The following is a 16,870-nucleotide window of genomic DNA, read 5'->3' as shown; positions in this document are numbered from 1 at the left end:
TTGCCAAAGATACCTTAAACTATATAAGGCTAATAGGACAAGTAAGATCACCCACTAAGTGAGAAGCGGAGGAATGGGATCCCTGAACTGATGCTTGTTCGCTCAAGTCTTTCAATAGGGCACTTTTCTCTCCCGGGTTTGTTAACAGCGCGCGCGCACACACACACACAGTGTAGTGCCTCCAGGTTGCTGTTGCGTCTTCTCATGCTTTTTTCTGCTTTTAAAAATATGGTTTGGAGGTTACCAGCGCGGCATCTAGATGGTTATACATACTCATTTTTAAGTTTTAAAGGATTTAAATTTTAGAGTATGTTTATGCCATCCCTCGAACAAATGCAGCTTAAACGAAGGTAGCCCCTGCCCAGCCGTTAGACTGTAGAGGCTTGCAATCTAAAAAGGCAAGTTTCACAAGGACGAAGACGGATGAGGCAAAAGTTGCTGCAATCTTATGGTCCCAAGCGGAACCGCTGTGTTGCAAGTCAGGTCGGTTGGTTCAAGCCTTCTGCTGGCCGACTGCTGCCTTCTCCCTGTAAGATTGTCCACGAGCAGTCACGGAGCGGTGGCTCCGTACATGACTGAAACGTCTGCATGACTGCAGTCCACAGGCCCCTCCACTCCTAAAGCCGTGGTCGCCGTGAGGCTCCGGGACGGCTGGGCTGCCGCTCGCCGCGGCAACAGCTGCGCTCCGGCTGGTCGAAGTGGCGGGCCGCGCGGCTGAGCCGAGACCGCGAGCGCCGCCCGCCCCTTCGCGGCCGCGGCGTCCGCCCGGCCCCTCCTTTTCCGCCCCTCCGTCACTGTCGGTGGACTAGCGAACTCCGCCTTTGCCCGCCGGTTACCCAAGTTTACCGAGTAACTCAAGAGGCAGCACGGAAAGGCTACGCCATTTCGCCGGGGCTGGAAGGGCAGGATGAAACCTGACGGAAAGGTGGTGCTGCTCGGGGACATGAACGTGGGCAAGACGTCGCTGCTGCACCGCTACATGGAGCGGCGCTTCCAAGACACGGTCAGCACCGTCGGCGGCGCTTTCTACCTCAAGCAGTGGGGCCCGCACAACATCTCCATTTGGGACACAGCAGGTGAGTGGGGGCGGCTCGGACGCGGCCCTCGTCCCGCTTCCGCTTCTTTCGATTGGGCCGGCGGCCGTATCCACCCCTTTCCTGCCTCTTTCGTCGAGTACAGGCGAAGCTTGCCTCCGCGGAAGGCTTGCCTGGGAAACGACGCCCGGGGGAGGGCCGGGGAGCCCGTGTGGCGTCGCGGTTCCGAGGCGAGACAGGACGCGGGAGACCCGGGCCCAGCCTACTTCGCATGATTGTTGTTCTGAGGATAAGACTGAGAGGAGGGGGAATTATGCAAGCTCCCTGGAAGGAAGGAAGGAAGGAAGGAAGGAAGGAAGGATTCCATATAATACTTAAATGTTACCCAAGCGGTCTTCTGTTGGGGCTGTTCCTAGGGAGGAGCCTAAGTGGCCAGCACAGCTGGATGGTCTCACTTTCTCTTCAGCATACGCTGCGCGCCCTGGAAGGGCTTCCTCAAGTGCCTGGCCTCGTCTTTGCGGCTGAAGGCTTGCACATTCTAGTGCGGGAATGGTTTGCTCGGGTTTCCTGCTGCATTTCAAACTCAAGCTACATGTTTGTTTGTTGTTTTTATTATACTATTCAAGCCATACGCGGCCCCCACAATGGTTTACAAAAATCAGTACTAAAAATATATGTTCATAATCACAATATGCAACATCCTGTAATAATTACAACAATAAAAACAATAAAATAAACATAATTACAAAGAGCCATTTAAGTAAATCTAAAAATCTCTTGATGGTCAACCTACCCACCTCTTCTCCTCATAGTAACGGTGGCTACATAATAAGAACTCTGCTTGACATAACAATCAAGTTGAATATATATATTTAAATGAATTCGAATAATCAGATGCAAAGAACAAAATTACATCAATACTCAAAAATAACTAAATATAACAAAATGGCTAAATCATAAAAGTAATTATTCCACAGCAGTCACGTTACTATGAAATATAGAAATAAAAAACATTCTAACTATTAAAACATTGAGAAAATGAAAAGGTCTTAGCCTGGTGCTGAAATCTATAGTGTAGCAGCACAAGATTGGGGGAACTGGTTGCATAATTGGAACACCACTGCAGAGAAAGCCCTCCCACTGGCACCTCCCTTCTTACTTCCTGGAGGGGTGACTCCTGAAGGAGGACATCTGCCATTGACCTTAGGTGCTTGGGAGTTATATAAGGGACAAGGCGTTCCATCAGATGCACAGGCCCTAAACTCTTTGTGGCTTTATCCCTGATATTCTAGGGATAGCTCTGGGTTCAGAAGCATCCCAAAGCACATGCCAGTGTAAGCTCCTTTTTTGTGCCCTAGTAGGAATGATTGCCCCTTCATGGATCATTGCCTTGTCGTGGCGAAGGGGCTTGTGTAGCTCAATGAAGCTATGAGCTATGCCGTGCAGGGCCACCCAAGACGGACAGGTCATAGCAGAGAGTTCTGACAAAACTGGAGAAGGAAATGGCAACCCACTCCAGTATCCTTGCCATGAAAACCCCATGGACAATACCAAAAGGCAAAAAGATATGACACCGGAAGATGAACCCCTCAGGTCGGAAGGTGTCCAATGTGCTACTGGGGAAGAGCAGAGGGCTAGTACTAGTAGTGCCAGAAAGAATGAAGCAACTGGGTCAAAGCCGAAAGGACACTCAGTTGCGGATGTATCTGGTGGTGAAAGAAGAGTCCGATGCTGTAAAGATCTATATTCCATAGGAACCTGGAATGTAAGATCTATGAATCAAGACAAGCTGGACATGGTCAAACGAGATGATAACACTGAACATCGACATCTTAGGAATCAGTGAACTAAAATGGACAGGAAAGGGCGAATAATTCAGATGACCATCAGGTATACTACTGCAGGCAAGAATCCCTCAGAAGAAATGAAGTAGCCTTCATAGTCAGTAAAAGAGTAGGAAAAGCAATACTGGGATACAATCTCCAAAATGACAGAATGCTCTCAGTTCGAATCCAAGGCAAACCATTCAACATCACAGTAGTCCAAGTCTATGCCCCAACCACTGATGCTGAAGAGGCTGAAGTTGTCCGGTTCTATGAAGGCCTACAACACCTTCTAGAATTAACACCAAAAAACAATGTCCTTATTGTCATAGGGGATTGGAATGCTAATGTAGGAAGCCAAAAGATAAGCAAAATAACAGGCAAGTTTGACTTTGGAGTACAAAATGAAGCAGGGCACAGGCTGGTGGAAATTGGTCAAGAGAATACGATGGTCATAGCAAACACTCTTCCAACAACCCAAGAGACGACTCTACACATGGACATCACCAGACGGACATCACAGAAATCAGCTTGACTATGTGCTCTGCAGCCACAGATGGAGAAGCTCTGTACAGTCAGTAAAAACAAGACCAGGAGCTGACTGTGGCTCAGATCATGAGTTTCTTGTTATTTAGGCTTAAATTTAGGCTTAAATTGAAGAAAGTAGGGAAAAGCACTAGGCGACTCAGGTATGTCCTAAATCATATTCCTGATGAATATACAGTAGAGGTGACAAATAGATTTAAGGAATTAGAACTGATAGAACATGGGTCCTCAAACTATGGCCTGCGGGACAGATCTGACCCACCATGCCGATTTATCTGGCCCGAGCAGCAGCGTGTGCATGCCACTGCCTCGCCGCGCGGGTGGGAGATGGTGGCTTGCTCACTCAGAGATCGTTTTGGACTTATTGGGAGATCTTCGGGCGAGTGAGCTGCCACTGCCGCTTTGCAGCATGGGTGGGGAAGCGGTGGCCCGCTTGCTTGGAGATCTCTGAGCGCGTAAGCTGCCTTGTGTGCGTCAGAGGATGCCTCACTGGCCTGCACACCCAGGCCCTGCCCCTCACCGGCCCATGCCAGGTTGCCGCTGCCTTTCAACTGGCCCTCTATTAAAATTGTTTGAGGACCACTGTGACAGAGTGCCTGAAGAACTATGGACGGAGCTTCGCAACATTGTACAAGAGGTAGCAACTAAAACCATCCCAAAGAAAAGAAATTGCAAGAAAGCAAAATGGCTGTCTGAGGAAGCCTTACAAATAGCTGAGGAAAGACAGGAAGTGAAAGGCAAGGGTGAAAGGGAAAGATACACCCAATTGAATGCAGAATTCCAGAGAATAGCTAGAAGAGATAAGAATGCCTTCTTAAATGAACAGTGTAAAGAAATAGAAGAAAACAATAGAATAGACCAGAGATCTCTTCAAGAAAGTTGGAGATATGAAGGGAACGTTTTGTGCAAAGATGGGCATAATAAAGGACCAAAATGGCAGGGCCCTAACAGGGAGAAGAGATTAAGAAGAGGTGGCAAGATTGCACAGAAGAACTATACAAGAAAGAGCTTAACGTCCCTGATAACCACGATGGGGTGGTCACTGACCTCGAGCCAGACATCCTGGAATGTGAAGTCAAATGGGCTTTAGGAAGTCTGAGCAACAACAAAGCTAGTGGAGGTTACAGTATTCCAGCTGGGCTATTCAAAATCCTGAAAGATGATGCTGTAAAAGTGCTACATATGCCAGCAAATTTGGAAAACTCAGCAGTGGCCACAGGATTGGAAAAGGTCAGTTTACATTCCAATTCCAAAGAAGGGCAATGCCAAAGAAAGTTCAAACTACCACTCCATTGCAGTCATTTCACATGCTAGTAAAGTTATGCTCAAAATCCTACAAGCTAGGCTCCAGCAGTATGTGGACTGAGAACTTCCAGAAGTACAGGCACGATTTCGAAGAGGCAGAGGAACTAGAGATCAAATTGCCAACCTATGATGGATCATGGAGAAAGCTAGGGAGTTCCAGGAAAACATCTTCTACTTCATTGACTATGCTAAAGCCTTTGATTGGATGGATCACAACAAATTGTGGCAAGTTCTTAAAGAGATGGGAGTACCAGACCATCTTATTTGTCTCTTGAGAAACCTATATGCGGGTCAAGAAGCCACAGTGAGAACTGGACACGGAACCACTGATTAGTTCAAAATTGAGAAAGGAGTTTGGCAAGGCTGTATACTGTCACCCTGCCTATTTAACTTATATGCAGAGCACATCATGGGAAAGGCGGGGCTAGATGAATCACCAGTTGGAGTTAAGATTGCCAGGAGAAATATCAACAACCTCAGATATGCAGATGATACCACTCTAATGGCAGAAATTGAAGAGGAACTAAAGAGCCTCTTGATGTGGGTGAAGGAGGAGAGCGCAAAAGTTGGCTTAAAACTCAACATTAAGAAAACTAAGCTCATGGCATCTGGTCATTTCACTTCCTGGCAAACATATGGGGAAGAAATGGAGGTAGTGACAGATTTTATTTTCCTGGGGAGACAGTGACTGCAGCCAAGAAATTAAAAGATGCTTGCTCCTTGGGAGGAAAGCTATGGCAAATAAAATCTGAGCAGCAGAGGCAGAGGCTGGGAGAGAGTGCTGAGTGGCCAGGGGACTGGTGAAGGCAAGGTTGAAACTGGGCAGAGGATCAGAGGGTCAGGAGCAGCAGAGAGGAAGGGAGGCGGGGCCAGAGAGGCTAGAGGGGCCAGGAGGAAGTAGAGGGGTGGGGCCACCGGCCTGACGGGGCTTATAAGGTATCCTCCCTTGTCTGCGTCCCTTAGCTGCAGTCCAGGCTGCCCGGGGACTCCCTTCTCTGGGGGACTGAGGGTTTTGTTTTGTTTTATTGCTTTGTCTTTCTTTCTTTCTTTCTTTCTTTCTTTCTTTCTTTCTTTCTTTCTTTCTTTGGTTGGTTGGCTGGCTGGCTGGCTGGCTGGCTGTTTTGTTTTGTTTTGTTTTGTTTTGTTTTGTTTTGTTTTTTGGTTTTTTTGGTGCTGTGCTGTGCTTTGGTTTGCTTTTCCCCCAATTTAAATTTTATTTTATCCTTGTGTGTGCATGTGGATTTTTGTCTGGGAGAACATGGGCGAGTGAGGGGTACTGCAGGATAGACAAGGCGGGGGACCAAGGTAGGGTCTCTGAAGGGTTCCTATTGGCAGACCAGGAGATGGCCTTGGCAGGAGTCACAGGTGTTGCTGTCCGCTGCAACAGCTGCGACATGTTCGCCCTTCTCCCCAGGACAGGCAGGGATACACTTGCCCTAGGTGCAAGCTGGTGGTCCTGCTAGAGGAGGAGTTCAGGTGCCCGAGGACTGAGAGAGCTCTCCAGGCCCCCCGGAAGCAGCCCCCCTTCGGATAGAGGGTTGAGGGAGGGGCCACGGGAAGAGCAGCCAGGGATACATGGAGGCATGTCACCCACAGGAGGAGGAGGCCAGCATGACTCCTCCCTCTCCTGGCACCGATCTGGAGCTGGAAAACAGGTTCTCTCTGTTTGGAGAGGCTGGGGCTGGTGAGACCTCGGGGGACCAGCAGAACTCCCAGCCTGGGACCATGAGCAGCAAGGGGGCCACTGCAGGAGAGGGAAGGGCCGCCCTCCACCACCGGGAAGACACGGCGGTGGGTGATTGTTGTTGGGGACTCCCTGCTGAGGGGCACTGAGGCGGCGGTGTGCCGCCTCAACCTGGAGACAAAGGAGGTTTGTTGCCTGTTGGACGCATGCATCCGGCATGTGAAGGATAGAGTGGAGCGTCTTGTTCGTTTCGGGGGTCAGCAGCTGCTCCTGGTGATCCATGTGGGCACAAACGACGTAGCCAGGCAGGGTGTGGTCGGGATAACCAGGGACTTCGAGGCCTTGGGGAAGAAACTCAGGGAGCTAAAGGCCCTAGTGGCCTTCTCATCGATCTTACCAATCCAGGGATTTGGGCCAGGCAGGGACAGGAGGATCTCCGAGGTGAACGACTGGCTTAGGGTGTGGTGTCAGAAGGAACGCTTCGGGTTCCTTGATCACAGCACCCGGTTTCTTGCCAATGGACTTCTGGCAAGGGACTGGTTGTACCTCACAAGGATGGGGGAAAGGTCCTTTGGAGATGCTCTATTGAGCTTTGTCCAGAAGACTTTAAACTGAGCCGGGGGGGGGGGGAAATCAGGCCCCCCAGAAACGTGTCTGCACTGGGCAAGTGTGGGGAGAGGATCAGGGCTCTAGGAGCAGAGTTTTAGAGGTACTGCAGGGACTGACAGGACTTCTACAGAGAGGGGCCAGGTATCAGGGAGGATGGGAGAAAGGAGGAGGTTGGGAACTCCAAGGAAAGGAAGTGTTGGGAAGGAGTTGAGGTGCATGTACACTAATGCTAGGAGCATGGGTAATAAGCAGGAAGAGCTTGAAGCTCTCCTGGGAATAGCAGGGAATGACCTGATGGGAATCACAGAAACTTGGTGGGATGAAAGGCAAGACTGGAATGTGAACATAGAAGGGTATCACCTTTTTAGAAAGGACAGGAAGGGAAAGAGGGGTGGGGGCGTGGCTTTATACGTCAGGGAAGGGATAGGATGCAGTGAGATAGAATGCAGCACAGATGGGGATTCGGCAGAGGCAGTCTGGGTGAAACTTAGGGTTTTGACAGGGAAAGAGACCTGACAGTGGGGGTATGTTATTGCTCTCCAGGTCAACTTGAGACCCTGAATGATGTCCTGACAGACCAGATTCTAAGGATATCTTGGGGGAGAGACACAGTGAATATGGGAGATTTCAGTCTCCCGGATATTAGCTGGGAGACTCACTTGGCGGTGACAGCCAGGTCATGTCGCTTCCTAGAAGCTATAGAGGGAGGGTTTTTCACACACAGGGTCTGAGAGGCGACGAGAGGGGGAAACATCCTTGACTTGGTCTTGACCAATAGAGAGGAGCTGATAGATGTAGTACAGATTAGGGAGCTCTGGATGCAAGTGATCACTCCATCCTTTGCTTTGAGATCAGGGGACTGGGGACATGCAGCAGATCGAGCACTAGAAGCTGGGACTTCAAGAGGGCCAACTTTGGCCAACTGAAGGCCAGACTGGGGAAAGTCTCCTGGGATAGGTTACTGGAAGGTAAGCGAGTTGAGGAGGGGTGGATGGCACTCAGAAGGGAGGTTTTGGAAGCGCAAGCATTGACGATACCGCTAGTTAGTAAGGTGGGGAGGCGAAGGAGAGCGCCTGCCATGGATGGAAAAGAAGGTGGTTAGAGGGATTAGACGAAAGAGGAACCTCTGTAGGAAATGGGTACTGGGGCAAATAGACAAAAGGGTATTTGTCTATTTGCCTGTTGGAGGAGGAGGCCCGTTGCAGAAGGATTCTTCGCAAGGCTAAGGCTGATTATGAGCTGAGACTTGCCAAGAATATCAAGAGCAACAAAAAGGGCTTCTTTCAGCATGTAAATAGAGGAAGGGGAGACAAGTGGTGGGACCGCTAAATAAGGAGGAAGGAGATCCAGTGACTGATATGAGGGAACACACACAGATGCTAAATGACTATTTTGCCTCTGAGTTCTCCCCAAAGCTGGACAGGGGAGATCAGCATAGGAGATTAGATGAGGCCAGGGACTTAGGGGCACAGATTGGAGTCACCGCCTAGAAGTTGGGGGGCACCTCAGGTCATTGGACATTACAAAGGCCTTGACAGGTTACACCTGAGAGTACTTAGAGGGTTTCTCTCACACGCGCTGGCCTCCATTTTTGAGGCCTTGTAGAGAACGGGTGAAGTTTCAGAGGACTGGAGGGTGGCATCAGAGGTCCCAATTTTCAAAAAGGGTAGTAGAAGGGACATGGGGAATTCCAGACCAGTTAGCCTTACATCCATTGCAGGAAAAACAATGGAAAGGCTCATAATAGAGATCTAGTGATGCTGTATAGGGAAGGGAGACTGGCAGTCACACAACACGGCTTCCGCAAAAACAGGTCCTGCCAGACAATCCTTGTGGAATCCTATGACAAGGTTTCAAGGTAGCTAGGGGATGCAGTGGATGTGGTTTACCTGGATTTCAGCAAGGCCTTTGACAAAGTGCCCCATGATATCCTGGTTGAGAAACTGAGGAGTTTTGGATACACCAAAGCACTGTCCGATGGATTAGGGCATGGTTGACTGACTGAAAGCAGAGGGTAACCATTAGTGGGGAATCATCGAGAGGGTGGCCACCTCCAGGGGTCCTCCATGGATCTGTCCTGGAGCCGATCCTGTTTAATCTTTATGTAAATGACATGGAAGAAGGGTGAACAGTCTGCTGATCAAATTCGCAGATGATACTAAAACTGGAGCAGTGGCCACAACCGAGGAGCGGGTACTTCAGATCCAAATGGGTCTGGACAGACTATGGACTATGGAAGTGGACAGGAGACAACAGGATGGCATTCAATGTGGATAAGTGCAAGGTCTTGCACTTGGGGCACTTATGTGGTTAAGGTCTTGCACTTATGAATAGATGTCATAAGTACAGGTTAGGGGATAAGTGGCTGGAGAGAAGCACCTGTGAAAGGGACCTCGGGGTGCTGGTTGACTGCAGGCTGAACATGAGTCAGCAGTGTCATGCAGTGGTCAAGAGGGCGAACACCACCCTTGGTTGCATAGCCAGAAGCGTGACTTCTAGATCGAGAGAGGTATTACTACCACTCTATACAACTCTGGTGCGCCCACAACTGGAGTATTGTGCTCAGTTTTGGGCCCCTCATTACAGAAAGGATATAGCATAAGGAGGGCATGTCGTGAGTTGAGCCGGCTGGATCTGGGGGTCAGACTAGATGGCCCGGGAGGCCCCTTCTGACTCTCTCTGTTTCTATGTTTCTATGTTATTTTCATCATTTCACTGAGGAAGTAAGAGAAGAAATAATGTACCCCTTTGAGCTTTGTCCTCCTTATATTCCATCTTAGAATTATTTGCAGGGATGCCAACACCCTTTGTCCCACCATTTCAGTACTTTAGCTTGACCCTGGAACAGAACCAGAGGGAGGGACAAGTAAAGAGGAATAGCTGTTCTTCTTTATACATTAATAGCCATCACTCATTTGCATAAGGAGGAAGTTGAGTGCTGAATGTAGGAATAATATGGCAGTGGGGAGATGGCTATGATCGTGCTGGGGGTGGGGGTGAGGAGATGGTCGAGAGCTCGCCTGTCTTTCCTGCACGAGCACGCCTGTGATTGCACCCGTCTTTCCTACATGAGCGCAACCATGATCTCAGCCATCTCTCCCCCCAGCACAATTGTGCCCATCTCCACCCCCCCCCCGAGTGCACCCATGTTTGCACCCGTCTCTCCCCCCACCCACCCCCAGAACGATCACGGCTATCTCTCCCACCCCCAGCACACCTGTGATCATGCCCATCTCCTCCCCAACAGCGCACCTGGATGACGGGTGCATGCAGGGATGATGGGTGCGAGTCATGCTGGGGGCGCTGGGAGATGGCCAGGCTCATGCTCAGGGTGGAGGGTGGGGAGATGGTCACGATCTTTGTTGTTCTTTGTCACTTTGCTTCACATTTTTCTGATTAAAAAAAAAAAAGTTACAGAACGGATTAACCTTATCTACATTGACCCTCATGGGGAAATCTGACTTGGCTCATGATCAATTTGGGTTACGACCAGAGTCCTGGAACAAATTAAGATTGTGAGCCAAGGTACCACTGTATTTGCCAGGAAGTAATAGGACCTGATGCCATGATCTTAGTTATCTGTCGTGAGGTGTCTCACGCTTCAATTAACCCACACAGCAGACCTTATATCAGCTAAAAACTTTTATTGCTACTCACTACAAGATTTACCATGTAACTGATAAGCTCCACTAACGAGCTCCTTATCCGCTGCAGTTGCTGCTTCTTTCTGAGCTCTCTTCTAAAGCCTCATGTGGTATCAAACCTCTGTCCCTTTGTTGTAATTGGGTCTGTCGACCGTTAAGACTCTCCTGTTTTGGGCAGGTGCCAAATTCTGCATGTCTTCTTGCCCTCCTGAACTCTGTTCTGCAGTTTCAGAGCTGAGAGCTTGGGGGGGCACCTTTCTCAGGCAGCCCAGAGCTGGAATCAGAGGAAGCTACTCTCTCAGATGCTTCCCCATCAGTCTGGGGGCGGGGGGGGGGGAGGTTGTATGCTCAGGGGCCAAGGGATGAGGTGGTGAAGAGGTTTCTTGCTCAGTAGCCTGAGAGCCAGGCTGTATATGGACTGTCTGAGCACTGGTTCTCAAATATAAGTCTCCTTGGTCCATTGCCAAACTCTCACTATCAGCTCCTGTCTCTTCCTCATGAGTAGATGTCTCTGCCGAGCCGTCAGGCACTACATTATCTTAATGTTGAGTTTCAAGACAAAATTTGCGCTCTCCTCTTTCACCTGCATCAAGAGATTCTTGAGTTCCTCTTCACTTTCTGCCATTAGAGTGGCATCATCTGCATGTGTGAGGTTGTTGATATTTCTCCCTGCAATCTTAATTCTGACTTGTGATTCATGTACCCCGGCCTTTTGCATGATGTGCTCTGCATATAAGTTGAATAGACAAGGTGACAGTATACAGCCTTGCCGAACTCCTTTCCCAATTTTGAACCAATCAGTAGTTCCATGTCCAGTTCTCACTGTTCCTTCTTGACCCGCATACAGGTTTCTCAAGAGACAAAATGATCTGGTACTCCCATCTCTTTAAGAACTTGCCGCAATTTGTCATGATCCACACAATCAAAGGCTTTAGTATAGTCAATGAAGCAGAAGGAGATGTTTTTCTGGAACTCCCTAGGTTGCTCAGACTTCCTAAGGCCCATTTGACTTCACATTCCAGGATGTCTACTAATGGTGGTGCTTGCAATTAAGGGTCCACATTCAGAATTAGAGATGTGTCAACCATTTCTGAATGGGGTCACACTTCCCCTGAAAGGCTGTGTTTGCAGTTTGGGGGTGCTACTTGACCTGGCCCTTTAGATGTCAGCTCAGAGAAGCCCTGGACCAGAGTGTCTACTATCAGCTTTGGGTATTGGTAACTTCTAGGCTTGATTTCTGTAATGTGTTCTACATTGCACTACCCTTTTGCCCACTCTGGAAACTGCAGCTTCTACAAAATACGGCAGCCAGGCTGGTCTCTGGTGAAAGACCACATACCACCTCTTACCAATAACCAGTTTTTGCACTGGTTGCCAGTATATTTCAAGATACAGTATAAGGTGTTGGCAATTACCTTTAAAGCCCCTCTTGGCTTGGGTTAAAATACCTACAGGCGCCCCTTTGCCCATGCATTCTGCCTGGGGATAACTCCGGTCCTCTGGGGATAATTTTCTGAAGTCTGCTTCTGTAATGCTAATGTCAACTATCAGAGGACTTTCTCTGTAGTTGCCCCTAAACTGTGGAATTGTTTGCCAGGAGAGATATGTCTTGATTTCCCAAATTCCCACCTTCAAAAAGGAGTCCTACAGGCTTTCCCTGATTAGTTTTGTCAGTTTTATTTAAGGGTCTTAGGCAGTATTACTCACTGTTGGTTTTAATTTCTTGTAAACTGTCCAGAGCCTACAGGAATGGGGCGGTGTATAAGCGTTAAGATCAAGCAAGCAGACAGGCAGGCAGGCAGGCAGGCAAGCAGGCAAGCAAGCGAGCTTAGCTGGAGACTATATCTTTCTTTCATAGTCTAAAACAAGTGCAGAGTGACCAGTCAAGAAGACCCCAGTGCATGAGTATGAGACTTTAATGCTTTGCCCCACTGCAATGAAACCTTTTTCATTGAAGAGCATATATCAGTGATGGCATATTTGGGCAATTGTTTCCAGTATAATACTTCTAACAATGCATTTCATGAAGTTTATATTGTTATATTTGTAATTTTATGCAATATGTCTACATGATATGTTGTTGCTGCATTCATGTTTGCAATATATACTTAATAGGACAATACATTTTAATTTGGGATGAAGTGTATTTCTCACTATAACACGGATGCCCTAGCCATTTAACATAATATGGAGAAAATTAGTGGAAGTGTTTTTAACTTATTATTTTTAACAAAATGTATGATCAGTGTTCATGTTCATCTCCATTAGTCGTTTTTCTCTTAAGTTGGATTTGGTAATGTACAAGATCTTAATTTGAATGGAACTTCATTATAAGAGCTAACTTATAATAGTTATTCAAGTATTTTAATGATTTTGTAAAGGAAGAAACCAGCTGTGCTATTCTATAAGTGTAGAATATTGCATTTGGAATAACACTAAGTAATTATAATGCTGCATGTCTGTATATTTCTTCAGCTCCTGATGAAGGAAACTAGACTTTCCAAAATATAGTTGGGATTTCCTTTTTATTTTGAACTTCTTCTGTAACCACAGGCATTTCTTACTATGGTTGGACATTGTTCCTTAATGTTCTATGCCTGTGGGTACATCATATTTTGTTTTGATCGTAGACTATATGCTTTTACTATATCAATTAATAGGATTAAGAATACATTGTGGTTTATGATTGATGTGAATATGAATGTCTTTTGCTAGACCTTTCCTTTAGAAGTCTTTCCAGTACAACTAAGTTCAACAGTTTCTTTAATTGCAATGTCGTTTAGTCCATCCAAAGCAAAGTGATAGTTTTTATTTTGAACTATTAGTTTTAAGAGATGAGTTGACTGAGAATTATTGGACATTTTTAAAAATGAAGATCTTGTTAATTTAATAAAATATTGTAATCTTAAGGAATTAACATTTTTCTTATATTGTATGAAAGTCTATTTTTATGGTTAATGTTTATTTTCTTACTTTAAAATGGTTTTGGATGTTCTCTAAAAGAAGTTTCACATCACTGTAAGCAATTTATATGTATCCTAATAAGAAGAATATTTTAAGTTCAAGAAATAAGTATTATTGGTTGCTCTTCTAAACTTTTAAGTAGACATCACATCAAGCCATATATGCTTCAGTTAACCAAGTTGTTTAATGCTAATTTTCCATTAAAACTTAACTATCAGTCATAGTCACATTGGACTACTAGAGGACAGTATAATAGATGTTTTATACTAGGAGTTCGAAGAAAGTCATTAAACCAACTGAGATACATGATCACTGTAATGTTAAGAATGTGAATAACCCTCTTTCATTTTAGTTTGCTGGGTAGTTATATTGTTTTATTAGCAGCTCAGCCTATAATCCAGTTAAACTGGGGTATTAGGATGTAAGCAGATCAATAGGTTGGCTGCAGGTCTTTTTTTCCTGACAAGAGTTGAGTACTCCTGTTTCAGCTGTAGTGAATACTAACCCTACAAAAATCATGGGGGGAAGAAGGGGATGCACTGCCACTCATTGCACTGGAATTCCAGTACTTCATTAGATTATTTGGAGGAAGTCCTTCGTTCAGTACCCACATTTAGAAGTAATTTTTTCTCTCTGATTTGTGCCTTGAAATTAACCTTACGTTTTTCCTATATATACCTGCTCTTTTTTTTAGCTTAGTAGGCATGGGTGTTATCACTGTTTGTAAAATTAGGAATTTGCATAATTGTGAATTTGTGACAATTTACTCTTTAGTAAATTTAATTCAGTGTTTAAAATGTGGGGGAGGGCAAGATGGATTTATTGTGGGGGTTGGGTGTTATTCCTTGCATTGTGAAGGACCCAACAGGGTTGCTTGGATATCCTTCTAGCTACTAGCAAGCTTAAATTAGAAGAAAGTATGCACTGGAACAGTAAAAGCCAACAAATGATTACCAGAAGTAGTTTTGTGCAAGGAAACCAGGAAGAAGACTGTAACAGTGATTAGTCTTGGGATACAGTAGAGATTTGGCCCTTTTTGTATAAGCCCAAACACAGCGAAGAAACCTCACTAAAGGGTTTAATCCTTTCTATCTAGAATCAATTTGTTGTCCTCTGAGATTTAATTGTTACTCCATGTCTGCTGTTCAGCTGAAAGCTAAAGAAGTTGGCATGAGAACTGAATGGACTGTACTGCAGCTAGCACTGGCACAGTGCTTGTACATGTTAAATAACAGGAGTAATCATGTTGGCCTTGCTTCAATCTGTGTGGGCTTTATTAGAATCCAAGTAACTATAATAGCAGATTGTTAAGAAAGAACACAGCAGTTTTTTTATGTTAGTGGTTCAGCTGGCCTAAGATAGGGACAAATAGGGATTTGCTAGCTGGACAGGGAAGAGTTGGGGTTGGGGACTTATAGCAGTTGGAGTTAGTGCTTCAGTCTCTGTCCCTTTTGCTCCCCAGCACTCATCTAGATAGCCAAAAAAGCTCTCCAGAGAAAATATCCAGCGTGAGGTGCAACAGACATCACCTGCTTTAATTGTACTGAACAGATTTGCAACAGACTTGGAGGTTTACATGCATCTGCCATGGGATCAGTACAACTGCAGCCTGGGCATGAAAGGGGAACATTGTGGAGAGCTTTGGGACATGTTGGACTGCAGCTCCCATCAGTACTTGCCACTAGCTCTTGCTGGTAGAAGTTTATGTATTCATTTATTTCTACACTGCCACCTAGCTGAAGCTTTCTGCGCGGCTTACAACAGCCCATAATGCAGATAATAAAATCTGATAAATATATTTATAAAATCAGAAAAACATATAAAAGCTTTAAATATTTAAAGTTTAAAACAACTAAAACAGTAACAAAGAAAGTCTGTGTAAAACATCTGGGGTGGGTGATAAGTCCTTAAAGGCCTCAGCATAAAGGGCTATGCTAACCTGGCACCAAAAAGATGATGCATTTGTCATCAGCTGGGCTGCAGTGGGGATGTTGTTCCATAAGTGAGGAGCCAACCCAGAGAAAGCTCTCCCCATTGTTGCCACCCTCCACACTTCCCTCAGAGAAAGGACCCAGAGGCTGAGAGTAGTATCTGAGTAGATCACAGTTGGGAGAGGCACTTCAACAGGTATTGTGGTCCTGAACCATGTAAGGCTTTATAGGCTAAAACCAGCACCTTGAATCGGGACCAGAAGCAGACGTTAAGCAAATGCAAGTGAGCCAGGACCAGTCTTGTGTTCAGATCTGCAGCTCTTAGTTATTAATCTGGCTGCTGCATTCTTCACCAGCAGCAGCCTCTGATCTGACTTCAAGAGCAGCCCCACATGGAGTACATTGTAGTCTAATTTAGAGATTCAGTAAATTACAGGGGATCCCTGTCCAGATGGGCCACAGCTGGGCCACCAGCTGAAGCTAGTTGAAGGCAGTCTGGGCCACTGATGCCACCCGAGCTTCAAGTTACAAAGATGGATCAAGGAGTAGCCTACAAACCTGCTTCTTCAGGGGGAGTGCAACCCTACCCAGAACAGGCTGAACACCAAGCAACTGGTCAGAGAAATCACCCACCAACAGCATCTTGGTCTTGTCTGGATTGAGTTTCAGTGCATTAGCCCTCATGCAGTCCATTGTCACAGTCAGGCACTGATTTAGCCACACTTGGAGGGCCGCACATGGTTCCCCATCCCTGGCATATCAGAAAATTTTCCCTAGCAGATGGAGTATACTCTGATGAAAAATAGCTCACACAAATTAACAAATGTGACAGCTGGGCTGGCGTGAGGACCCCCTGCCTGCCCTGCTGGCAAATTAGTTTAATTTGTGTAAGAAATGCTTTCCAGTACAGCCTGTTGGTATCACTTCCTTGAAAGGATCCTGGAATCCTGCCCAGAGCTGCCACAAAAGCCCTCTCCCAATGTAGGGCAAATGTGACTGCAAGTAGCAGGGAGGGGTGCATTTGACTGAGTATCAGTGGAGTGTGCCGCCCTCATTTGTGGCAGTGCCATGGATGCTGAACCAAGTGAAGGATGAGCTGGAGGGGAAATTTCTCCCATCACCTCCATGTTGTGGGCTATCCTGTTCTGGCAACATCAGCAGAACTGCGGAGCAGGGAAGTGGATGACAGCTGCCAAAAGTACCTCTGTCCAGCCACGATCATGGTGCTCCCCTCAGGGATCCTGTGTGGTGTCCCCTGGGATGTTGCCTGGAGGACTGAGGTGGGGGGAAAGGCAGGTGGTGCCTGAGGTTCCCTCTGTGTTCCCTTTGT

The 16,870-nt window shown here is 46.7% G+C and overlaps 1 protein-coding gene across 3 annotated transcripts in view; it reads left to right on the top strand.

Annotated features, from left to right (window-relative positions):
* Positions 1-812: 812 nt before the first annotated feature.
* The window catches only part of RAB20 (RAB20, member RAS oncogene family), a 32,814-nt gene continuing 16,756 nt past the window's right edge, over positions 813-16,870 (top strand). For all 3 annotated transcript variants that reach the window (XR_006416185.1, XM_044445159.1, XM_044445158.1), the window contains exon 1: positions 813-1,076. Coding sequence is in view for 2 of the 3 variants with exons in the window: in XM_044445159.1 (XP_044301094.1) it covers positions 908-1,076 (169 nt within the window). In the remaining variant the exon portion in view is untranslated. The remainder of the gene's footprint in view (positions 1,077-16,870) is intronic.

This window comes from Varanus komodoensis, unplaced genomic scaffold (genome assembly GCF_004798865.1).
Source record: "Varanus komodoensis strain SLA01 unplaced genomic scaffold, ASM479886v1 scaffold47, whole genome shotgun sequence".
Classification (NCBI taxonomy): Eukaryota; Metazoa; Chordata; class Lepidosauria; order Squamata; family Varanidae; genus Varanus; species Varanus komodoensis.
Note: the sequence above shows the minus strand (reverse complement) of the source record. Positions and strands in the feature narration are given on the sequence as shown.